Raw genomic sequence first — 25,915 nt, 5'->3', positions numbered from 1 at the left:
ATCTTATTGAATGGTGGAGCAGGCTTGAGGGGCTCAGTGGCCTACTTCTGTTCTTACTTCTTATGTTCTTATGTCCATCTGAGAGGACAGATGGGGCCTTGGTTTAATGTCTCATCTGAAAGATGGCATTTCTGATAGTGCAGCATTCCTTTAGTACTGCACTGAAGTATCATGCTTGATTTTTGTGCTTTAACCGAAATAGCATTTCAACGCATAATCTTCTGACTCAGAGGCAAGAGTGCTAACTAAGCCGTGGCTGACAAAAATCTAGTTTATTTAATAGGTCTCATTCAATTGCACAAACTTCTGAAAACGCTCTTTACAGTTTTCAGATCCAAAAATCACATTTATGCAATATAAATGTGTTAGAATTATATTCTAAATGAATATTAAAAGTACAGCACTGATTGATATGTGTTACACCATCAACATCTGTTCTTAGCACAATTACACAGAAGCTTGTATTCTGGTTCTAGCTTAAATTCCCTGCTGGTCCATGTAAATTGCATGATTGATAAGAATTGAAGGAAAACAACTCCCTTTGCTGGTTTGAAACAAGACTGCGAATCAGAAAGGTTTGAACAAGCTCATGCAAAGCAGCCAAGTCGAAGTCCTGCTGTCTCCTCGCATCATCACCCAACACCACATGCAGTTTTAGGAATACCTGCTCAGAGTATGAGGTGATGATTAACCACTGAGAAGATGAATTCTGTTTAAATGAGCTGATTTGAAGTGAATGGGATCTGCTGTGCAAATGGAGGGATTGTTTGTCAGGATTTATTGATAATATGAAAGCTGCTCTTCAGCAACACAAAAACAAATTCAGAATGCAAAAGCTGCAGAAAAGTATGCAACTTCGATGGTACCAGAGACTTACAGCACAGAAAAAGATAATTAAGCCCATTGTGTCCTGCACCTTATCCATAGCCCTGTATTGTCAGCTTTAAATATTTATCCAAGTTTCCTTTATAAAATCCAATCATCTCTGCCTCTACTACCCCATGTGACAACGCATTCCATGCTCCTGCAACCCTTTGTGTAAATTATTCCTAACTTCTTTCTTTATTCACGGTAAAGCTCTTCCCCCAACCCTCACCACTCCACTCCCAACAACCCTCTACTGCTCTGGTCCCAACTCCTCTGATCACTCACACCATCTTGATTGCCACGTACAAAGCGACGAAGATGCAGGAGAGGAGCAGCAAACAGGAGACAGCGAGTGGGGTGGGCAAGATGGACAGTGAGCAAGAGGCAGGAAGGAGTGGTGAGGGATTAGGAGGCAGTGTCCACCTGCCAAAGAGGATGCACCAAGATGTGCCTTCTCAGTCCTCCCAGCTCCTGTGTGCTTGCCTGGAGGTGTCTGTGAAAATGGAGGCCATTTTTGATGCAGGCATTGCTTAGGAAGTTGCTGACTATGACGACACTGACTGGCTCTGCATGTGTAGATGTTTCTCCTAGTGTTATGGTGTCAATAAATGCAGCCCTTCCTGGCAGCTGAACTGCCCCTCTCATCTGCAGAGACCTAGAAAACCTGGTCAGCTTCCTTCAATTGGCCTCAAAGGCTCTTTATGAGTTGTGTTGGCTATCTGCTGCTTGTGGGCGGGTAGCCCTGCAGCCTCCCCATCCTGCCTTCACAAAAGTAGTGCGGGGTCAGAATGGAACCAGTGAGCTGAATATCAACCAGTGGGTCTATTTTTAGCACCAACCTACCTCCAATCTGAGTCCATGCAGGAACTAAAAATCAAGCCCTTGTAGTATAAAGGGTTAATTCCTATTATGCTAATAACTAATGTACATCATCAGTGATGTCAGGTCATGTGTCACTAGAATTCAGAGAGAGATGCTTCTGGAAGGAACCTCATGCTTGTCTATCCCAGTACCTAGTTGTATATAGTTAATAAATGTTTGGAAGTTCCTGGACGCCTTGTTTCCAGTCGTCACTGTTAAACACACCCTGGGAGCATTTTGTGATGATACTTCAGCCCTCAATGACTGTGCATCCACAGCTCTCTGGACTGGAGTGAAGAAATTTCTCCTTGTTTCAGTTCTAAATTGTTGACCCCATACCCTGAGACTGAAGTTCTTCGTTCTATATTCTCCAACCAGGAGAATCTGAACAGTTACACTGTCAAGCCCTCTTAGAATCTTATATATTTCAATGAGATTGTCTCATTCTTCTAAACACCAGAGAATATAGAGCTATCCTAGCCAATTTCTCCTCATAGAACAACCCTCTCAATGCAAGATAATAAAATATCAGCATATGAAGTCTTCCTTCATAACTATAGTTTCCCACGCCAGCATGATTCTGTTGAATCCATGCTCTCTGCTCTCAATGGATTTAATGTCCTTTCAATAATTAGGCATTAAAACTGCAAGCAGTGCTCTAGCTGTAGTTTCACCATTGCTTTGTACAAATGTACCAATATTCTTTACCCTATTCTCCTATTTATAAAACACAAAATGCTGAGGAGCTTTTTAATGGCTTCATCTAACAACACTTGCAGAGGTAAAGAATTATGTTTTTTGAATTCCATAGTCTTGCTGTTCATCCACACACTTCAGTATCTTTCTATTGAGTGAACATACCCATTCCTTGTTGTTCATAAGTCGTAGTGCCTCAATACTTAACTGCTTTAAATTGCACTTTCCACCTCTTTGTCCATTCTACTGACTGCCTTCCTAGTGTCATTTACAATTCTTCTTGCTGTTTGTCAAATTCTGTAAATTGTTCCATCATTAAATTTTATACTTGTGCTCCCAGCACACGCATGATCAGGTGACAGGCCATTTAATCTGTAGCAATTCTAAAGGTGCATTGAATCAATTGAACTATGGTGCATGTTATACCACTGCATTATGAATATCTGATTTTATAATTCATATGTTTTAGGAGCATAACTTTTAGTTTTTGGAATTTAACTTTTAAATGTAAGATAAATGGAGAAAAACTGGGTTTGAGAAACTGGTAAATACCCCTAAGATACTTACAATTCAAAGGATGATCCATGTTTATTTAAAAGGGGTTAGAGGGCCAAAACAATAAACAACAGATTTAGCTCTTAGCTTCTTAATGAAGCCAGTGAGTCTGGTAACATTGCAGTTGTCCCCAATAGAGATATAAATTATTCATGTGGGTGCCAGAATCAAAGGGATGTTTTAAAGGTAAAGTTAATTAGCTTGACTCGCTATCTGGGATATCCCAGCTGTGCTAGATTGCAGTGGAGATACATTGCAGGGAAGTGTTTTTGGTTTTAGGTTTTCTTAGTGTGATTTCTCACAGAGATAGGCAGTCATCTTGGGGGCAGCTTTGAGACAGGCAGAGAGAGAGCGGGTCTATCAGGAACTGTAAAGAAGCTGTGGACCAAAAGCAGAGGGTTGTAGGAATCAAAGGGTATTTTCTGATTTGAAATCATTAAGCAGGAATGCAGTGAGGCCCACAATTGAGCTGGGGAATCCACAATCATAAGGTATAGAAGAAGAGAGTTGGAGGGTCACTTAGCTGGATGCTAGTGTAAGGACCCCAAGAAATCTCAAACCTTGGAGAATAGCAGGAACACTGAGGAGAGTCAAAGTGAATCCCTGAGAGCTGTAGCACACCTTAGTTTGGTCCCAAGAATAGTGAAGGAACCCTCGCAATCTTGTAAAGGATTGGGTAACTCTTGAGTAGAAATAAAAGTCTGACAGGAAGTGGTCTGTTGACATTTTTGGGTTTAACGTTTTTTGTCTAAAACATGAAAACTTGTGGTGTAATTCTTTCAGTTAACAATAAGGATTTTGAAATTCTTGTTAAAAGTCACTGGTCTCCACCCAGATAATAACTATCACTTTGTTCAATGGAAACGTTTGGCTTATAACCCACACTTGACATCATCTACCATTGCTTCTTTAATGACTCCACTTTTTCTTTTTTCAACCTTGGTGTCCTGTGCTATAAACTGCTCTCTCCAATTAGGTTTCTGAATCATTTTGTTGCACCACAACAAAGTATGCTTGTTTTGTCTTCCACAGCATAAAGTGCCACGGTGAAAATTATTGGACATACTCGTCTCTTCCATTTACACACCACATTTAATTTATAGTGCGGGGAACAGGAACTGAGAAAATGCTTTCATTATTAGATTATTCAAATACACTTGCTGCATCCCAAAAGCTAGAAGGTAATCTGTAAAACTGTGGGGCATATATATGGTACAGAGCCTATAAATCTTTAATATTTGGTAAAGATATTCAGCTCTTTAAAATGTACATTAAACAATACTTATAGAAAATACAGATGATTTAATTGGATACAATTTAGGGAAAATATGCACTTCAAATAACCTTGCCTTTCTGATTGTTTTGAAGACAGGTAAGTTACTGTTTTATTAACTGCAAAAAATGTGCTAAATTCACCGTGTTCTTTAATTGTTGATTAAAAAAAATAAGCTATGCCACATGGTGATTGGATCTGCAGAAACTCTAGCCTTAAAATTGGCCTGTCATCTAGTGAAATTATTAAATCAATTCAGTCAGCAGCAGCCTCTGAGATAAAGAATTGCAAGAAACAGGGGGTTGGTGTGGATGGGGGAAGGGTGTGGATGCAATTGACAAGGCCAAATGTAGAGAAATGAATAATAATCATCATTGTTATCCAAACAAGCTTTAAAATTTTAACGCTCATGTTACAATTATGGATTTATAAGACCATTATATTTTGGGACTGCACCTTTAAACTTAGGGTAAATGAAGGGGGTCATGTGACCTGTTCTGCAGTGTGCCTGACAGTTGGATGTTGGATTGTTAGGGATCAAAGGAGGACTCTCCTGAGAGGAAGGTGCAAGGTATTTACGTTTGGGGCCAATGACTGCAGTCCCTGAGTACATCATGAGCCAATGCCGAGACATGGATTCAGACCTTCCAAAATGGCAGGCAGGACCCGGATTCAGGAGGCTTGCCCCCAAGCCTGACAGATTTCATTTTTAGGAATAAGGGAGCAAGGCATGATTCACACATGAGGGAAACCCAAGTTCAGCAGGGCCATTTAACTCAGTGTTGAGTTCAAACAGATCCCATTTTCACTGTAGCGAGGGCCTTAATATAAATGTGGGAGTTACAATTTTTTACAGCAGATGTAAATGCTTTTGAATGGTGGAGAAGGTTTGTGGAACTGTCAAGCTGTGGAGTTATTTAAATCCTCAGCCCTTTAAAATAAAAAAAAACAGCCTGCCTGTGTCAGCAAGAGTGAAAAAAGCTCTGTTCTGGCTGTTACAATAGCTGTTTGTTGACATTATTTCAAGTGCTCTTTATGAATGCTTAGTTGCCTTCCACAACCAATAATTATCTCAGCAGGGGGCTCTAAGTTCACAGTTTGATTGGCAGCCCTGTGGTTATTAAAGGATTAGCTGTTTTTGATATGTGATTATGAATAGGAGTTTGATTATTTTTATAAGGGATCAACCAGCTGAGGAAATGTAAAAGTTTTGAAAGGGCTTGCATGAAGAGTGTTTCTTTTTATTATAGGGAAGATTGTAATAGATATTTAGACTGTTATTTGATTTAATCTCAACATGGCTCCTGAGGTCTGTCCATAGTGTATTCTGGATGAGCTGGCATGGAGGGGGTAAGGGTCAAGGGTGGTAGCTGGGTTGGCATAGTTGGCATTAAGTTAGCATGGGGACTATAAGGGGCCATGTTGGTGGGTGGGGATATATGTTGGCATGGTTGAGGCATGGGAAATAGGTGGGAGTTGAGGGGGTGTGAGGGTTGAGGATAGATACAGTTAACATATAACTGTAGTAGGAGATTTCTTGTCATGCTAAGCAAACAAATAGGGAAAATTCCCAGAGAACCAAGACAGGCCTTTTAAATAGCCCACATTGGCACTCGGCAGCCCCTGTGGCCATCAGTGATCTGTGTCCGGGGGTGATGGACCAACACCAGCTCACACCCGCACCACCCTGGAATGAAGAGTCATGGGAGTTTCTCCTGAGGAGGCCGTGGTGAACCAGGGAATTTTCTGACCCGTGCTACCTGCCTCGGGGGTGAAAATCCAGGCCTGAGTCTCCCAGATTCCCAGAAGGGTGCTATAGGTATCGAGTTGTAGACAGTGGTTCTATAAACTACCCATTTACTTCTTGGATAAAAGGGAATTGTGATCAAGGATAACTAATTAGTGTTTCTAGGGGGGAAGCCATTTTGAGATCAGGTTAAAGGCTTCCCTATAAACCAATGAATATCAGAGAGACAGCAGTTTGCAGTTTTGTCTTGTGTGGCCTGCAGCCAGTTGAGCAGTAAAGAGAACAAAAGATAGAAGCAGCCAGGTCTGCACCTTAAGCAAACTAAATGCTAACTCTATTATTCACCACATAGAATGCAGGTGGGAGTTTGAGCTCAGACTGAAGACTACGTTTGTGAGGATATTAAAGCAGCTGGAAAATTCACCTGGCTTAGAGCTAGAAGAAGGGATCTACAGCATAACCCTCACTGTGAAAGACAATTCTGGGATTAGAAGTTACCCAGCTGGGAAAGTAAAAAGGAAGGAAACTAACAAGAGCTCGGAATAATTTTAGACCAGTCCTAGTGGATGAAGTGTCCACTAAGGGCCAGCTTAACATATAACTGTAGTATGAAATTCCCTATCATGCTAAAAGATTCATGGGGAATCTCTTTTCTCTTGTTTAAAGTATGTCTACAAAAAGAAAATAGTGCTTGGTCAATAGTATTTTTTGTCACCTATTACAGTAAATGTTTTAAAATGTGAAAGATTGCCCTGTTATTCTTCAGCTGTCAACTGGAAGTTTGAATTTATCTTTAAAAGTTACTGGTCTCTACAAGGAATGTAACAAGTAACTGGAATGGCTTTACTATGTGATAATTATGGGCAGTATATTTTTTTAAGAGAGAATTAATTTATTTTATTTATATTATGCAGTGATGCAAAAAAAAAAAATCATCTTCACCAATACATTTTAGCTGGTATTACATTGTGGATTCTGAGGGCAGAATTTTCACCTTGGTGGGCAGGCGTGCGCCCAACCCGCTTGAGCACGAAATGACACGCGATGGCGTCGGCCGATCATCCTGACATCAATGCGCAGTTGTGCAATAGCTCAGTCATCGGGCGCGTGCGGGAATTGGCAGTGTGCCCTCTGACAATTAGAAGGATTATTAGTGCCATTAAAGTATTAATTAACTTAAATTTTTCGCTGCCCGTCCAACCTTACGGTTGGTGGGCAGGCAAAAATGCCAAGCGGCCTTTGCATTTTTTTGGAAACTTCATCCACCGATGGGATGAGGTTTCCAACATCAAATGAAAATAAAATAAAATTGTTAAAATTTCATTTATAACATGTCCCTACTCATGTGACAGAGTCACATGAGAGGACATGTTTTATAACATTTTTAAAATCTTTATTTCTAATTTTTAGAACTCTTCATCTCCCTCAGGCAGCTGTGCGCCTCAGGGAGATTTTCAAGCACTCACTCGCGTGCATGCGCGAAGTTCCCCGCTCGCCCTCCTCCCCACCTGCACAGGCAGTGCTGAGCGCTGCCACTCGCGTTTCACACTGGGTGGGCCTTAATTGGCAATCACAGTCCGGCCCTGACTGCCCCCACCAAGCCCGCCTGACATAGGCAAAATTCTATCCTGAATTTTTTTTGTGATATTAGTTACAAAAAGATAGTTTAAACGCCACAAAAAGAATATTTAATATGCATTTTCTGGATAACTGCATTGGCAAATGTGAACTTAAAGTAGAACTCTTTTTCTGATTGCTTTAGAAAGGGGCAATTTTGTGTTTTATTAATGGTGGCTAGATAATTTATTATAATATCATTTGCTTTGTACTGAACTTATGTTTTCTTTCAATCGGGCATATGCCATTTTTAAAATTTCTTTTCCAATGTTTTGGAAACATTTTTCGCATTGCTCTCTTCTTCTGTAATTGAGTTTCTTGCCAGAATTATAGAATACAATACTATAGAAGTCTGCACAGGTATATTTATCCATAAGTCAACAAGTTCAATCCCTATACCAACCCCCCCACCCTCATACTTATCAATATTTCTCTTTTTCAAACAACTCTAAGTTGATTCCTTTTTATAAAAATGAACTCTACGTCAACAATAATTTCTGATGTCAAACCCCATTGTCTAAACACCCTCCAAGAGTGGAGAAACTTTTTGTAAACTCGTCTTTAAAGAGCCCATTTTAATTACACCCACCTCGCTGTCCCCATCCCCACATTGAAATCGGAAGTAAAAATCAAGCAGCTCATTTTCCCACTTCCATACCATCTCACCGTGATTTTATCAACAAGCATTTGAAGTATGCCCCTACCAGAAGGCAGAGAGTGAACACTTTAATGCCCAGGCCACATATACAATTCCAATTTGCAGAGAAAATGTGTATAACAAGATGGTTAACACTCAGTAGTTAAGAAATTGCAATCACTTTAGATCCCAATTTATTTTCCCCAACACTTTTTGGAAATCATGCTTTTCTTTGACATTTCTGCATTAACCTTGTGAACACTCAATGGCCTTATCAGCTATCAGCACATGCAAATGTTTTCTCCAACTTTATCACAAAAGATTGTTTATTTAATTTTACATAGATGAATACTGCATGATAGAATTCTGTAAAGATAGAGGTCGATGAAACATTTATTAATCCAATGTATTATATCAAAATATGTGACAAGGAATATCATTTGATTTTTAGGGTGAAATGCTGTTGCATTCATTGAAGGGAATGGGGTGGTGGGGGGTGCATTTAGCAGCTGCTTCTCAGGGCCAGTATGATCACATGATGTTCAGCAATTCCATAATTACATCTTTTTAGAAATGTTCACAGCTCAGGTTCACACTAAAGTACAACTTCTGGTTTAAGATCTGTCGCTAGGAAACCAAATAATACAAAATGCTTATTTGCTTTAAAAGATGGCTCATGACTGACATCAGCCAAGAGACCAACCAGTGGTTTTTTTCAAAAAAAATTGAAGTGTGAAATTGAACAGTCATTTATAAGTACCAAGAGGGGAGGAGAGGGGAAGTGCACAGGGAAAAGCTATCATCATCCACCATCTTTATTTCATCAGAGCTCAGGAATGAAGTATCTTTCTACTGTATGTTGGTCCAGATTTTCGGCCAGTGGCAAAGTGATGATGATTGCCATTGATCGTAAAGAAATCTGCACATTAAAATAGACTGATCTCTGTGGCATGGATTTCACCTTTCCTGATGTTAATTTGATTATGCTGCCAACCATAGATGATCTCTGCCATCCAAAAATTGTGCTGTCATTAAGTAGGCTAGGCAGCCAGTCACATTGAAGACCTCCCACAGCCAACAAACCAGAAAGTAAAACGTACTGATTATCTTTCACTCCTTAATCATTTTACCGAAATGTTTGCATGTGCCCACTGAGCGAAATATCATGCGAGTGCGCGATGATGTCAGGATGGCCGCCCAACGTCTTCTCATGTGATTTTATGCCAGATTGGGTTGGGCACGCGCCTGCCTGTGGGATATAAAATTAAGCCGTTAGTTTCTAATAATTTGGATTATTTTTAGGGTTTTTTAAAAAGAGGTTTTGCACCACCATGTAGCAGAAATATCTGATAAACATAGTAAATAAAGGCTGACATTATTAAAAAGAACTGCACTGTCAATTTTGAATGTTGGGACATGCACATGGGAAGATAGAAGATGGAATATCATAAACAACATCCAAAGGAAGTTATATAATGGAAAAATTTGGCGTTTCCAGAAGTATAAAGTTAGTTTTTTGGAGTGGTTACTGAACAATAATTATAAATGTAGTATGTTGTTAAAGACCCAGTTCTATCTCATTCAACAAGGTGTAACTTTTTCAAGGGTTTTTCCAGCAAAACCAATAGCATAAAAGTGGAAGTTCATATTAATTTAAGTGATTTCTAAAGGTTCGCATCGGGGGAACTCCCACAGCACACCCTATGAAGAAGCAAGAAATCAGTGACAGCAACTTCTGGATTTCCAAGTTTAATTGCACATGTTGGGATGCCAGAAGTTGCTGTCAGTTTCACAGTTGTAATGATAGCAAATGCTCATTGTTTTACCATCAGTATAACCACAAAGCTGGTGTGTGTAAGTAAGTAACACTGAAATTCATCATCTTTAGCAAGAAATCAGTATATCTGGCCCAATAGAGCACCGCTAACTTTTGGATAGGTACCATTGACAGGTATCACTAACCAACTTGCCAAGGTTCAGCTGTGAATGTATTGTGCCATCTATTTCCCTTTGTATCGAACGACGTTATATCAATCATTATTGTACCTTCATGACCTCACTATTTCAGCTCGGATATAAATGACATTTCTTTCCTTTTCAGCACCTGATTAAACTATGATAGAATATGATAGAGTTAAAGTTATTTGGTGCACGATGCTTATGATGTGGCTGCTCTTTTCTTCAAAATTGATAGTGCAGTTCTTTTTAATAATGTCAGCCTTTGCTTAGTATGTTTACCAGGTATTCCTGCTACATGATAGTACCAAACCTTTTTTAAAAAAAAACACTAAAAATAATCCAAATTACTAGAAACTAAGGGCTTAATTTTACACCCCGTGGGTGGGCAAGCGGGCGCCTGCTAGCCTGAATTTTACCTTTGGAGGATGCGCCGGATCAGCGGGCCCGGGAGTGGTTGGGAAATTGACCACAATCGGCCCCCGACTGTAATTTCACGGTGGCTGACCAATTAACAGCCCGCCAGCATGAAACACGCGCTGAAAAGCTCGGTGCTGCCGGGGTGGAGGCGGAAGAGGGCAAGCGATGACATTACCGCGGGCATGGGTGAGCACTGTGTGGAGTCTCCCTAGAGGCAGACAGCTGCCTTAGGGTGCTGCAGTCCTGAAAATCATAAAATAAAGGTCGTAAAAGCTGAAATAAAAAGTCCATGTATCACGATCAATCACCTGAAAATATAGCTGATAAAAATGCTGCCCACAGATACTTATTTTTATTTTATTTCATAATGAAAATTTCATCCCGCCCTTGGATGAGTTTTGATGAAAAATACAAAGTCCGCCTGGCCGATTCGCCCGTCCGCCAACCACAAGGCTGGACGGGCCACGGAAAATCAGAGACAATTGTGCCCCTAATGGGCTTAATTGCTTTCTTAGTTGTCAGCGGGCGCGCTTCTGACTTTTGCACGCCACCCACCGAGCAAAATGTCACGCAAGTGCGCGATGATGTCGCGACACTCGCCTGACGTCTTCTTGCACAATTTTACGTCCAATCAGGTTGGGCTTGCGCCCGCCCGCAGGACATGAAATTCAGCCCACAGTGATGTCGCCACCTGCCCTATTCCCACCCCTACCCCGGAAGCACTGAGCATTTCAGCATGCGTTTCATGCTGGCTGGTCGTTAATTGGCCAGCCACCGTGAAGTCACAGCCGGGGGCCGACTGTGGTCAGCGATCCGTTTCCCGACCACTCCTGGGCCCAGCAATCGGGCACACCCGCCAAAGGTAAAATTCAAGCCTAATTTCCAGTTTGGATAATGGAGTCCAAGATGAAAATATATTAATCAAAAGATGCTGTTCGAAAGTAGTAAAATCTAAATTATTTAAACAACAGCTAGAAAATGTTGTCATAAAAATTGGTTGAACCCACAAATCATTTAAGATAAAAAAACAGATGTTGCAATGTGAAGATATTAAAAATTGTTCATCCTGAAAAGATGAGATCAAGTGGGCTGAAGAGCCTCCTTCAACCAAACCCATCTGTGATCTTGTGTATGGGAGTGTTGAAGCAGCACTGAGAAATAGAATTCACACAGTTTTGTTAATTCTCAGTAAATGGCCAGCTGATATATCAGCTGGTATTAGCCGAAGGATGAGTTACTCAAATTGCTCTCTCAGTACTTAGTCATGTGACTAGCATTAGTTTGTTCTTTAACACATTGGAATGCTGAGATTTTAACCAAGAAATAAGTCCATGCATAATTTACCAATGTTCATGCTACTCTGGAGAACAGCCAAAGACATCCTGGTAGATGAACAACACGATTGTGAAATTCCCTGAATTCTCACTCAGTTTGCACTAACATTTCTGATTTCAGATACCAATGATTATGTTACTGAGGCTAACACTTCTAGTTCAAGAATAAGTAATATTGTGCTATTTGCAGCTGTAGATTGAAGTAAAATCTGTGTTTTGCGATTAGCCTTGAATCATAAACAGGAGATTTTCCTTCTATCAAATTGTTTACCTGTCCACCACAAATCACCATAGTTCAAGGAAAAAGTCTCAGCTGAGGTACCTGTAGGTTGATTTTACAAATTCTATGTTGGGTAAAAAATTCGAGGATGATGAGATGACTTCTGCATCTGAATTCCCAATGTGCATCTCATTGCACAGAGCTCCATGCTGGAAGTGCTAATTCCCAAAATTTAACTCTATAGGTAGAATATTACGCTTTCCGGACGGGTGCACGCCTGACCCGGTCGAGCATAAAATGATGTGCAATGTTGTCGAGCGAGCGTACCGATGTTATTACACAGTCCCGAGATATTTAATTCAGCAGGCGCGCTCCGGAGTCGGCAGTGAGCCCACCGACAATGAGAAGGCCTGATAAGGCCATTGAAAAGATAATTAAATTCAAATTTACGCTGCCCGTCCAACCTAATGGTTGGCGGACAGGCAAAAAGGCCAAGCGGCCTTTGCACTTTTTAGGAAACCTCATCCACGGGCGGAATGAGGTTTCCTAAAGCAAATAAAAATCAAATAAAAATTTTACACTTAAATTAATAACATGTGCCTGCTCATGTGGCAGAGTCACATGAGGGGACATGTTTTACATTTTTATTTTCTTTATTTTTTTTTCAACCGTGCTTTGTCTCCCTGAGGCAAACCTGTGCCTCAGGGAGTTTATGAAGCTCGCATGCGCGAAGTGCACGCTTGGCCCGCTCGCCCTCCTCCCCCAGCCAGCACAGGTGGCATTGCATGCTGCCACTCGTGTTCCACGCTGGGTGGGCCTTAATTGGCCCGTCAGCGTGAAATTGTGGTGTGGTGGCGATCACGGGAGGTGGTCAGCTTCGCGACCACCCCCGCCGAGCCCGCAGCCGAGGGTAAAATTCTGCCCTGTGAGTGTAAATCCTGGGAGGTCAGACTCAGAAAATGAGATCCCCTTCTGTAGGGGTATGAAGCTGGATTATCTGATGTGGAAGAATACTCACTCAGGTATCAATAACGTGAGCAGGGAACCAGAAAAGTATCTCTCTGATACTTTGCAGTGTGTCTGTTTTGAATGTGTACAGCACAGTTTTTTGGCTAGCCTTTCCTACTGGCATTTGGTACACTCACATAGAATCTGTTAAAGGTTGGTTATGCATTATTAATTCTTACCAATACGTAACTCTGTATTTTCTGAGTTTTTGGTCATGTCCTATCTAATGACCCTGCCCAATCTAAGGATTCAATTTGCTTTCAAATGGAGAAGGTAGCTCTAAAAGTGATGATTCATTTTTGTCCAAGGCAGGTTTTCAGTAATCATGGTGCCCCAGTCACAGTTTGTAATGTTTAAAGTGGTGAAAGGTGAAAGAAGGCCTGTCAGGAAATTAGCATGAATTATGCCATCATCACTACCTACAGACCCCAACAAATCTGCACAGCAATGTTTGAGGACTGGGTCTCCATAGGGTCTGAATCACCATTGAGGCAGTTGTCGAACTGTCCATTTGCTGGAAGGACACCTGCAAGCATTCTGCACAGAGCAACAGCACTATCAGTTAAGATCACCTTCTGGCTATTATATCTGCACTTACATGCAGGCTAACAAAGGCATTACGTGTAATACCAAACTGCTGCCAATGGACGCATCACCTAAGTGATGTGTGCATTATTCAGGAGAACTGCCACTTGACAGCTCCTTTCTACTGAATATTAGGATGCCACTCATATCTAATTTTCTCCACTGATGGATTCTCCAAAATCTAGGGAATCATTACTGGGCCCAAATTGGGACTCAGCTTGCTATGCTTTTATTACGTGGAGTTATTTAAGTGCACCAAGAGTTCCAGTTGCATATTGTGCCAGAAATGTTTGACTTGCTGGAATGCAGCAATGACAATTTTTCTCTCCCTCTTCCTCTCTCACTGTCTCTCACTCTGTCTCACCCCAAATCTCTCTCCATCTCCCATACCACCCTCAACCCCCACACCAACCCCCCAACGCCGCTTCCCGCTGGAAATATTAAAACAGAAAACATAAAAACATAAAATGCTGTTTCCATGACACCGGAAATTGGGAGATGGACATGTTCACTAGAGGCAGGCCCATAATAATAATTCCTAGTACATGCACTTAAACCACACTACAGCGACTTGGTTAAATTTCCAAGTATGTGCGCACTTAAACAATTGCAGGGACTTAGTTAAATTTCTAAAATTTCTATCTCTGAGCACTTACACAAGCTCCCTCAACTTGCTGGATTGCTTTAGGCCTTTACTACGAGTATAGATGATGCTAGCTGATGGCTGATTAAACTTCATTCCATGTTGACTGAACACCAATGATGTCAGCTCAATGCTCACAGGCAAACAAATGTTCACAACTGATGTGGTTTAAGTGCTGTATGAATTCATTTCAGGTAAGTGATTTCACTTGATTGCTGTCAGATGTCAAATGATGACTGAAAGATCACTTCAGAATGCAGAGTATCGCACCCGAGTGCAAGTTAACACTGTTGCGTGCAGAAGTATGTCAACGTTTTTAGGTAGGGAAGTAAGCAAATGCAGGTAGGATGAGTATTCTGTACAGGGTGGTAATGTGTAATGGGATCATTAGATGAAAAGTGACTTGCAATTGAATAGAAATGAAAGAATTGAAATCCAGTGAAAATCAAAATCACTCCAAAAAAAGTTCAGTAAAGGTCCCGGATAAAGTAAAAATGAACAGCAAAATCATGTGAATTAACTGAATGCCTATAAGGGGAAATTATCTTGACCCTAAGGTTGGTGGTGTAGGTGGAATTGGTGCTGAAGAACCATAAAATATGATTAGGATCCATGAGGTGGGATTTAGCCTACTTTAGCAAGGAGTTCTATTACACAGCAGGCATTTTAGACCAACCTAAAGTGGGCTTGCTGTGCATAAGCCATACTAATAGTGTAAAAGGGCAAGTTCTCAAGTTCACTGATTCCTAATTGATTGTTGTCTGCAGGGACTTTAATAAAGCACCCTGAGTTTAGGCTGTATTGCTACTTATCAGCTGGTGCAGACACAGTGGGCCGAATGACCTCCTTCAATGCTATAAATATATATGATTTCCCATGGGGAGCATAGAATTACTGCCATTATTGTCTGCGCATGCGGAGTCTAGAAATTGTTGTCAATTTCTGAGCTGCAATGATGGCGAGCACTGACAGTTTCACCATCATTACTACTGCAAAATCCAAGCCAATTTGAACCAAAACAAATGTGCGACAGTAAGTTTAAGGCAATATTTAACTGTCCTGATTAGTTTGGCATTCATAAAATGTTCAAGCTTTGCTGTTATGGTTTGTGACATCACTAAGATTGCCTATTTGAATTAATAATGCTTGTACACTCTCTTATTATGGCTCAAAGCACTTCACACAATGAATTACTTTGAAGTACAGTAATTACTATCATGTAGTCATTCACATCAGCCATTTTGTGCCGGAAATGTCCCATGTACCACAATGAGATGATGGACCAGTTAATCTGACTTTAAAGGTAGAGATGCTGGCTAGGATGCTGAAAAATCTTAGCATTTCTTCACATAGGATGTGTGGATGCTTTTATACTGACACTAATTTTGGTTGATTCTCTAAGACCACTGTCCACAAGCCAGCTTCCATCATTTAAAATCCTGCTCACTGTTAGATAAATATATTTGGAGAGGCTCAGATATGTAAACTCTGTGTACTTTTGGGTCCTGTGACATATATCAAAGTACCTCCAGGTCCTACATTATGTGGCATTACTTTGATCTCCTGATGACATTGACTTCAAATAGCTGGGCCTCTGAGCATCCTTATTTATAAAAAGGAAAGAAATTTTCTTTGTATATTTAAAAATACATCCTGCTAGAATGTTTTAACATGATTTCCCAGCATTTCTTTCTGTTAACATATTTAATAAAAGAGCAAATATGGGAGAAAAATACATTTTAATCTTGTCCCTCTATGTAAACAACAAGCAATTTGGAAACACAATAGAGTGGAAATACCCAGGTCAAGAAAAAAGCCCATAATTGCATAAAAGACTAGTTGCCAAGACACCACATACCAACCAGTGGTAGGCAGCAAAGAACTGGGTTTAGACACTTACTGTATCGCAAACAAAGCCTGTTAAATGGGTGGCTGAAAAAATTGGGCAAAGACCTAAAAATGCAGCCTCAAGTAAGCATGCAAATTATGTTATTTCTGCTTCTTACGGAAGCACAGGCTAAGGTTGTATTATAGTATAAGAAGAGAACCAGATTCCTCTTTAAGGCAGAGCATTCATGAGGTCAGGTACCACACAACTGCGTGGAGAGTCTGGAACTGGGCTTGTATTAAACTCTTGGGTCCGAGTGCACTCTCGAGGTAGTCGGAGACTGGAAACCAGGTTGTGTTATTTACATATCATTTGCTACCAATGGAAGATCAAATCAGTTAGTTTAATACAGCTTATTATTATCAAACATGATTTATGACTGGATTTATTGTCGCCAGGCTAACAACCCTTTGTTGAAATGGTAACCACTGCAAAATCTGCAAACAACTCCGAACCAATTTCCAGCAAAGATCGAATCACATTGCACACAAAGTGAAATCCCTCTTCTGAGTTCCTGTCCCCTGATACATGCTGACAAATTTATTATCCTCTTCATAATACTAGAAGTGGGTTCATTGGATATACTTATCATACACAAATTAGGGCACTGTTAAACCACATCAGTTGGAGTGGGATATCAGTTGGAGTGGGATTTGAATACTAGGGTCAGTATGAGTCTTTTGCCACATCTCGAGCAACATGAATTTGACTAATTTCATAAATTTTAATGCACTCTTTATACAGCTATATTAAGTAATTACGTGCATAGGTGTAGTTACTTGGGTATTCTCTAATTGAAATTAGACCACAATATAAAAACAGCCTAGCTTCGAAATAGTAAATGATTCACCTGCCTTTTCATTCTTATTTTGTTCTACTAAATGTACATGCCATAAATGATGAGCCCTGTTCCATTTCCAATTCTACTCTGTCAATATTAATATTTTCAACCATGGAAAAGAGGGCTGAGGGTAACACACCATGCATAATATATAATAACTATTATAATTACACATACTGTTGAGATCCTAAAGGTATTGACATAATGTACTGAAGCTCTCAAGATACCAAGTGCAAAAGATATTTTGCAGTGCACGTTCTCATTATATTTTCCCAAATAATGGGCCGTAACTTCCTCAGAGTGACAATCAGTGTCGGATTGCTCACTTACCTACACCAAATTCCTTCCATGCCTGCCTCACCTGACCTTCCAACTCAGGCTGGGTGAGATCCAGGCAGCGCAGATGTCTCCAAAGTCCAGTGTCGAAGTCCAGTACCATTGAGTTGAAGGAGGATACACCCCACTTTTTTACGGCACTAGCTGCCATAAAGCAGGTGAGTTTAAAGGTCCAATTGAAATTGATAGGCCAGGGAGAAGGCAAGTACCTAAGGTAAGTAAAAAGGTTTTGGAGGGTGGGGGTGTTCGGAGGTTGGGTGGGGATAGTGGGAGGGGGTTGGACATCTGGGGGTGGTGTGGGTGGGGGAGTCATACATCGGGAGGGGGTGCAGTGGGTTGGAAATTCATGGGGGTTGGGGAGGGTCAGACATTGTGGGGGATTGTGGGGGTCGGACATCGGGAGGGAGTGATGCGGGCCAGACATTCGTTGGGGGGGTGGTGGGGGGAATAGGACATCGGGACGGGGGTGGGATGTCGGACATCGGGTTGGGGGACAGACATGGGGAGGGTTGGGGGGGTTCAGATCAGGAGCGATAGCACATATGGAGAGGGTGGGAGGGTCGGATAATGGGGGGACTAGGTGGCGGGGTTTGTAGGACTTTGGGAGAGGTTGGGGGGGTTCTGACATTCGGAGGGCTTGGGGATCGGACATCGGGAGACGGTGGGGAGGGTCTGAAATTCGGTGCGGGGGTCGGACATCGGGAGAGGGAGAGATGGTCTAACATTCAGGGGCTGGGGGGGCTGGCATTTTGGGGGGCGTGGGTCAGACATTGTGAGCGGATCGGGTGGAGGGAGTAAGAGTCGAGCCCGTGAAGTGGGTTGGTGTCGGGTGAGGAGTCCTGTGCGGGTGAGGGGAATCCTATGGGGGCGTCAGCAGGTGGGGAATACCATGGTGGGGTGGTGGTTAGTCAGGAATGGTGGAGTCCCCTGGGGGATTGGGGCTATGGGGGGAATCCCAGGGGGAATTGGTCTGGGTCTTTACAATAGTTATCCAGAAGTTAGAAGAGGTTTTAATTCTTCTAACTTTCTGGGTAACTATTGGCATAACCCTGGCGGAACCATCTGAAGTTTGTGATTTAAACCGCATTTTCGGATGGTTCCCAGCACAACGCAATTGTCCTGAGGTAATGTGCACTTCTGGGCAATTGTCGTGCAAACCCTCACCTGGGAACTTCCCAGAGGGATTCCCCAGCGCATCTTTGGGGTACCTCCCAAATCTGATGCTGAGGCGCTTGGAGGTTAAGGCCCAATATTTTTGTTTTCAGATAATGGCAGAAGTCAACCCCTTTAATTTGTTTCAGTAGCAGATGGGAGAAAATATTTGTCAAGTTGGTCAATGTTTCCATTTTAGCCACAAGCAAAGAAAGGAAAGGGAACTGTTGCTGAAATTTCTGTTCTTTGTACAAAAACATATTCTGAAAATGAAATCTATTCTCGAAGGAAGAAAGGGACTTTAGGTCACGGCTACAGAGCTGAGCTAATAACTCTTGTTGCATTGTCCCAGCAAAAATCAAGTACAAATTTTCATTGCTTGTTTTTTCTCCCCACCTTTTGATTTGTAAAATTTTAAAGTACTGTGAAAGGAATATGTTCAACTTCCTCATGCATTTCCTAATGAAGCCTCTGTGTGTAAGACAAATGTTAAAATGGCAGATAACAGTCTTCAAATCTTGAAATCAGAATTCACAACGTACATCTCTTTGAATTATTCACATCTTATACTAGATTTTGTGTACGAAGCTGTTGTACTGTTGCAAATGGCGTCAAACCCTTTTTGGGTTTAAACGGCATGAAGGATATGAGTAATGATATCAGTAGACCTAACATTTAGGTATTTGTGAAGATAAGCTTGAGGTACACTGCCAATAGGCCTGCTAGAGACAACGTTTTCATCTTTCATCACAACATCAGGGCCATGCAAAATGTAGGTTTGGACAGTTAAGATGCCAGAAGGGATGCTTTTCATTACACTGAATTGCATTTTCTTATCCAAGGTTTTTCTTTTGTTGTCGTGTTTTTAAGTTGCACTCAAAGAAGGTTGCAATACTGGAATCCTGTATAATAAAGTAATAATGAAAATTAATTCTGTTGTTCTATGCTAAATATCACTCACATTTTCACATCTATACATGACTTTGAGAGGATTATCATCCATGAACATTTCTCTCCAAAGTGTCTCCATGTGGCATTGCTCTCTCCTGGCTCTATCTAATTTGTTGTTTTAGTACTATATTCTTTCAAATCACTCCTCTTTTCATGCTGGTACAGTCATCTGTAGTGTAAGGAACAGCCCCATCCTCATCCCCTTCCACCATTATTTCCCTGCTGTTTCTTGATAACATCTTCCAGATGAGATTGGCTTTCAGATAGCAGGACTCATCTCTATCTTTCCATATCCTCTCTATTTGCTTTGACATTAAGAGGTCAGTGATCCATAACTTTCTCCAGCTCAACATCAGAAACTGAAGCAAATCTCTATGCTTCTCACAAATAGCTCCACAACTCTGGTCTCAATTCCATTAACATTCCTAAAATAATACTAGATTTCATGTCCCCAACCTTGCCAAGGCCAATGTATCCATTGCTCCAGTTCTTGCTGGACTCCAAGATCCTCAATTTCACCCAAATACCTCAAATGTCATGTCAATTCCTTCCATTGTCTTGCAACTCCTTATCTTTTTGACTCCTTCCATCCTCTCCAAGTTCCTACTCTATAGGCGAGGAGTATTACACAAGTTATTCTTGTAGTTGTGTTTCACTGTAGTCATTGAATGCGAACCTTATAATGATTCTAACTGGTGTGTGGTAAATGTAGTCTAGTCACTAATAGTATTTCAATTTTGTCCTGTCCAATCTTAGATATTTTTAAGGTGAGCTAAGATTACATGGTATTTGGCCAATGTCCTACTTGTTGATGCTGATGGTTGAACTCTAACGGTTTCTTTTATATTAAGTTCACTCGCGCAAAATATCTCTGCAGTCAAATTTGGTTCTCACATATAAATAACTCAACAAATGTTAATTATGATCCACTTCGTCTGCAGTGTTGTTCAGTTTCATGAAAGAGAATGAATGAATATGCAATATTTTTTTTTTAAATTGTACCTTCTTTAACTTCTATCTTAGCCAGGGAGATTGAAGAGGAAGAGGAATACCTGGAAATCTTCATGATCAGCAGGTACCAAGCAGGCAGCTACCAGTGCAAAGCTGCCAATGAGGTTTCCTCTGCCGATGAGAAAGAAGTCCACATCACTGTTAACTGTAAGTTGTTCACAAACTTTCTTCCTTTCATTCTTCTTGTCTCCCAAAAGGAGAAAGACTGCTGTGATTAAACAGGTGTCAAATGATTTAGCACATTGTTGAACTACATATGTGTCACATTTTTAAAAATAGAAGTAATTTAATCAGAAGTAACAAGGTATTTTTGCAGGGAAGCTTTAAATAGCTTCCATTCAATACCTTAGTAATTGCACCAATTGACAGAAGAATTGCAAGTAAAAAGGCAATCAAACAAACTTGTAAATTGAAATTATAGAATCTAATATTATGAATTAAATCAAATTATCTTGTCATGTATTAGTTTGCACAAATATTTTATTGACATAATACATTAATTGTTCATTGTATTGGATATTGTTGAATTATGCAGATTATAATCATCAAGTGATCATTTATTTGAGTATATCATTTCCTAGGTTAGTTAAAAATATTGCTCATTGTCATTTTTATAAATAAGAACAGCAGTCAATATTCCTTATGAACTCACTCTTGGTCTGTCACAAAGGGCTGAATTTTAATTGAAAACAGCGGGCATAGTTGGGGTTAGGCGGGTTTAAAGAGTCAGAAATCAGTTTCGTGACCCAAACTCACCTCCAACTCGTCCATTACCGGCTTTAACTGAGGCAGGAAGGTCAGTCAATGACCAACCTGATCCAAAGATGTGTGTTCAAACTTCAAATATGATAATCAGGCCACAACCCTCATTTTCTTGCAGCATTTGGAATTGAACTGCTGCCAGCTGGGTTTCTGAGCATTGGGGAAGCTGGTAAATTCTTCCAGCCAAGGATTTGGAAGATATCATGGATTCAGGAGCTAAATGTCTTCACATTTACCCTCTAGATCTACATGCCTGCCTGAGTAACCTCCACTAATGGATCCCCCCCAACAGCCTTCCCCTAGACATTTCTATTCCCCACAAAACCCCCAACCAGGCTACAATCCCTCCCTATCACCACCAGAATCATGCTCCAATTAACCCAACACCACCACCAGAGCCTGATTCATGGCCCTCAGGATCCAGCCTCAGCAGCACACTTCATTACCCCACCCCATGACCCCTATTTGATTTCTCCACCCACCCACCCACCCCCCCCCCCAGTTCACATTCCCCCACACCCATCGCTGGTCACCCCATTCCTCCCCCCCATCCACCTTAGTCACATCATGGACTTACCTGTTGTTGTGACTCTTTCCACCTGACGAGAGGCTCAGCTGTCAAGCCAGCTGGGCCTTTGTGCAGGGAACTGTGTGGGACAATTCCCTACAGGTCAGGCCAGTGGAAATTCTGCCCAGAGACTCATATTTATCTATATACTCAGCTAATCTACATGTGTAAATTTATGCTACATTATTACAAATGAAAAAATAGAAATGCTTTGAACCAAATTGAAACTCCAATTGTGTGGCTGCTGGTTGTTGGGGAAAGCTGCAGCTACCAAGCTCGTTGACAGGTGGCATATAGTTGGAACAACCAGCAGATACAGAGGCTAGCCGCAAAATAAGCAAGAGTTCCCCGGACAAATAAGCAGTTGCGCACCACAGTGACAGGGTGTTTAGGAGGACGTAGAGTGCCATTACAACATTCAAAACTCCCATAAAACTTTAAACAACACTCTGTGACATGGCAAGCAATGTTCACCATTCACCAAGAACTGTGGCAAAAAAAATCCTTCAATGGTGGATCAGCTGATGGTTGTGAAGGTGGACGAGTGGATGACCCATCTTGGCCGCCTCCTGAAGTCCCCAATGTCACAGATGCCAGTCTTCAGCCAATTTGATTCACTCCACGTGATATGAAGGTACTGAATACTGCAAAGGCTATGGGCTCTGACAACATCCCAGTAGTAGTGCTGAAAACTTGTTCTCCAGAACTAGCCGCACCCATAGCCAAGCTGTTCCAGTACAGCTACAACACTGACATCTACCCGGTAATGTGGAAAATCGGCCATATACGTCCTGTACACAAAAAGCAGGACAAATCCAATCCAGTAAATTACCACCCTTCAGAATACTCTCGATCAACAGCAAAGTGATGGAAGGGTTCATCAACAGTGCTATCAAGCGGCACTTGCTCAGCAATAACCTGTTCACTGATGCTCAGTTTGGGTTTCGCCAGAGCCACTCAGCTCCTGACCTCATTACAGTCTTGGTCCAAACATAGACCAAAGTGCTGAATTCGAGAAGTGAGGTGAGAGTGACTGCCCTTGATATCAAGGCAGCAGTTGACTGAGTGTGGTAACAAGGACCCTTGGCACAATTGAAGTCACTGAGAATCCACTGGTTGGAGCCATGCCTAGCATGGTTCTATTTGTTTTAGCCAGTCAGCTCAGTCCCAGGACATTAATACAAGAGTTCTTTAGGGTAGTGTCCCAGGCTCAACCATTTTCAACTGCTTCATCAATGACCTTTTGTCCATAGTAAGGTCAGAAGTAGGGATGTATGCTGATGATTGCACAATATTCAGTATCATTTGCAACTCCTCAGATACTGAAGCAACCCATGTCCATATGCAGCAAGACCTGGACAATATCCAGGCTTGGCCTGATCAGTGGCAAATAACATTGCCTGGCACTTGTCTGATGCTAATGACCATCTCAAGCAAGAGAGAATCTAACTATCTCCCTTAACATTCCACTACATTAACATTGCTGAACCCTCACAAATCAACATCCTGGCCAGAAATTGGACTAGACCACCATATAAACACAAAACAAAATCAGAATTACCTGGAAAAACTCAGCAGGTCTGGCAGCATCGGCGGAGAAGAAAAGAGTTGACGTTTCGAGTCCTCATGACCCTTCAGCAGAACTATATAAACACCATGGCTACAAGAGCAGGTCAGAGGCTGGGAATTCTATGAAAAGTATCATTTCCCAGTTCCCCAAAGTCTGTCCACCATCTACAAGACACAAGTCAGGAGTGTGATGGAATACTCTCCACTTGCCTGGATGAGTGCAGCTCCAACTACACTCAAGAAAATCGACACTATCCAGGACAAAGCAACCGGTTTGATTGACACCCCATCCACCACCTTAGACATGCACTCCCTCCACCAATGACATGCACTCCCTCCACCACGGACATGCACTCCCTCCACCACTGACCCACAGTAGCAGCAGTATGTACCATCTACAAGATGCACTACAGCAACTCACCAAGGCTCCATTGACAGCACTTTCCAAACCCATGATTTCTTGCACCTAAAAAGAACAAGGGCAGCAAATGCATGGGAACACCACCACTGCAAGTTTCCCTCAAAGCTACACACCACCCTGATTTGGAACAATATCGCTGTTCCTTCATTGTCGTTGGGTTAAAATCCTGGCGCTCCCTTCCTAACAGCATTGTGAGTGGGCTGCCTTTGCCAGATGGATTGCAGAAGTTCAAGAAGATGGCTCACCACCACCCTCTCAAGGGTAATTATGAATGGGTAAGATGCCCACATCCCATGAAAGAATTTAAAAAAAACACCAGGGTCTGGTGGCTCACCTGATCATTGAAACCAGGCAATTCTCTGTCAAGATGGTGTGGGGCCTGTTTTGCAATAGGCTTCCTACTTTAAAAGCCACCATGCACAGTCCCTTCTACAGATGGAAACTTTCCTCAAGACCTTTGACAATCAGCAATTGACAATGAGGACAGAATTGTGATGTTTGGGAGCTTCTAGTCACAACCTGACACACAGGCGGCAGTTACCAATTAACTGCTTCACTCTTAATTGAGACAGAAAGATAGTTCAGGTGTTTGTAGTTGTGACTGGGCAGCCCTCTGCAGGATTATCTCTGCTCGTCCCACAATGGGAAGGGGCTAGAAATGGTGCCCTCGCTCCAAAACCTTCTGGATAACCACATCCAACAGGATCACCCATTGATGATCAAAACTCACAAAATCAAGATCAGATCTTCAAGTATGAGGTCATTAATAGATAACTCGGAATGACCCAGAAAACAGTCATATTAGCCCATGAGCTCCAATGACATAGCAGCTCTTAGCGAGACTCATGAAGCAGATGAGGGACAAATCAAAGAACATGAAGGTGGCTGTACTTTCTCCTGCAAAATGAAAGCATAAGAAGAACAGAATTCACTGTGTCAGCTTTGCCAACAAAAGCAAACTTATGAAGAGACTCTACAATCCCTTGTTGGAATTAATAAGTGTCTTCTGACACTGAATCATGAGCTCAAAGGCAATCAGTCTGTCACCCTCATAAGTGCTTAAGCACCTACCTTGGACTCTGAAGGCCAAGTGAAAGAAACCTTCAATCCCAACCTAGGTGCAACTCTGGCAGCTGTACCGTCACAGATAATATTTCTCAGAGATTTCAATGCCTGCGTCCCAGAAGGAAAACACAGTTCGGACCAGTACTCTTATTTCCCTGTTTTTATTGGTGTTCCATTTTAAGGTATACAAGACCAGTTCGGATCAGTATTCTTATTTCCCAGTTTTTACTGTTTTTTACCTCATGGGGTGGGGAACAGCCACACCCTTTGGTCAACCACCATTAGAAAGCATGGAGTAGAAAAGTCCAATCCTAACTGTGTATGTCTCCTGCACACTGAACAACATGATCTTGTGATCACTAACACCCTTTTTCACCCAAGGAAAAGGTTTCAAGAAATCCTGGCAACATTCAAGATTGAAACACTGGCACCTAATTGACTATGTGATGGATCAAAAGGATGTACATGTTATGTACTATGGTTACAGCTGACAAGTGCTAGACAGATCACCAATGTATTTTTTTGGTATTAACACTTGAGGCAACCCCTAAAACAAAGAGAGAGCCACAACAAGTACAGAAGAAATTCAAGGTTTTTGGCCTGTCAAACAACAACCAAGCCCAAGAAACTCTAAGAGCAAGCTATTTGGAATCTATAGGAATGAATGATCCTGCCATCAAACAATATCCAGGATGACTGACAATCATTGAAGTCCATCATGCTCATACATGCCAAGAAATCCTGGACTCGCACCTAGAAGACACCAAGACTGGTTTGATGAGAGCGATAGAGAAATAAGCAAACTCATTGATTGTAAATGGGCTGTATTTCAAACCTGATAACAGGGCCAAAACTACACAGAAAAGAAGCTTGCCCACTAGACAGCCAAAACTGAAGTTCAAGGAAGAACCCACAATTTTAAGAACAAATGG

The 25,915-nt window shown here is 41.6% G+C and overlaps 1 protein-coding gene across 2 annotated transcripts in view; it reads left to right on the top strand.

The window, feature by feature from the left end:
* Positions 1–25,915, top strand: part of lsamp (limbic system associated membrane protein) — a 929,375-nt gene that overhangs the window by 750,977 nt on the left and 152,483 nt on the right. For both annotated transcript variants that reach the window (XM_078559816.1, XM_078559815.1), the window contains exon 4: positions 20,611–20,745. In XM_078559816.1, the coding sequence (XP_078415942.1) occupies positions 20,611–20,745 (135 nt within the window). The remainder of the gene's footprint in view (positions 1–20,610; positions 20,746–25,915) is intronic.

Source organism: Cetorhinus maximus, chromosome 16 (assembly GCF_964194155.1).
Source record: "Cetorhinus maximus chromosome 16, sCetMax3.hap1.1, whole genome shotgun sequence".
NCBI lineage: Eukaryota > Metazoa > Chordata > Chondrichthyes > Lamniformes > Cetorhinidae > Cetorhinus > Cetorhinus maximus.
This window is presented reverse-complemented; position numbering and strand designations above follow the sequence as displayed.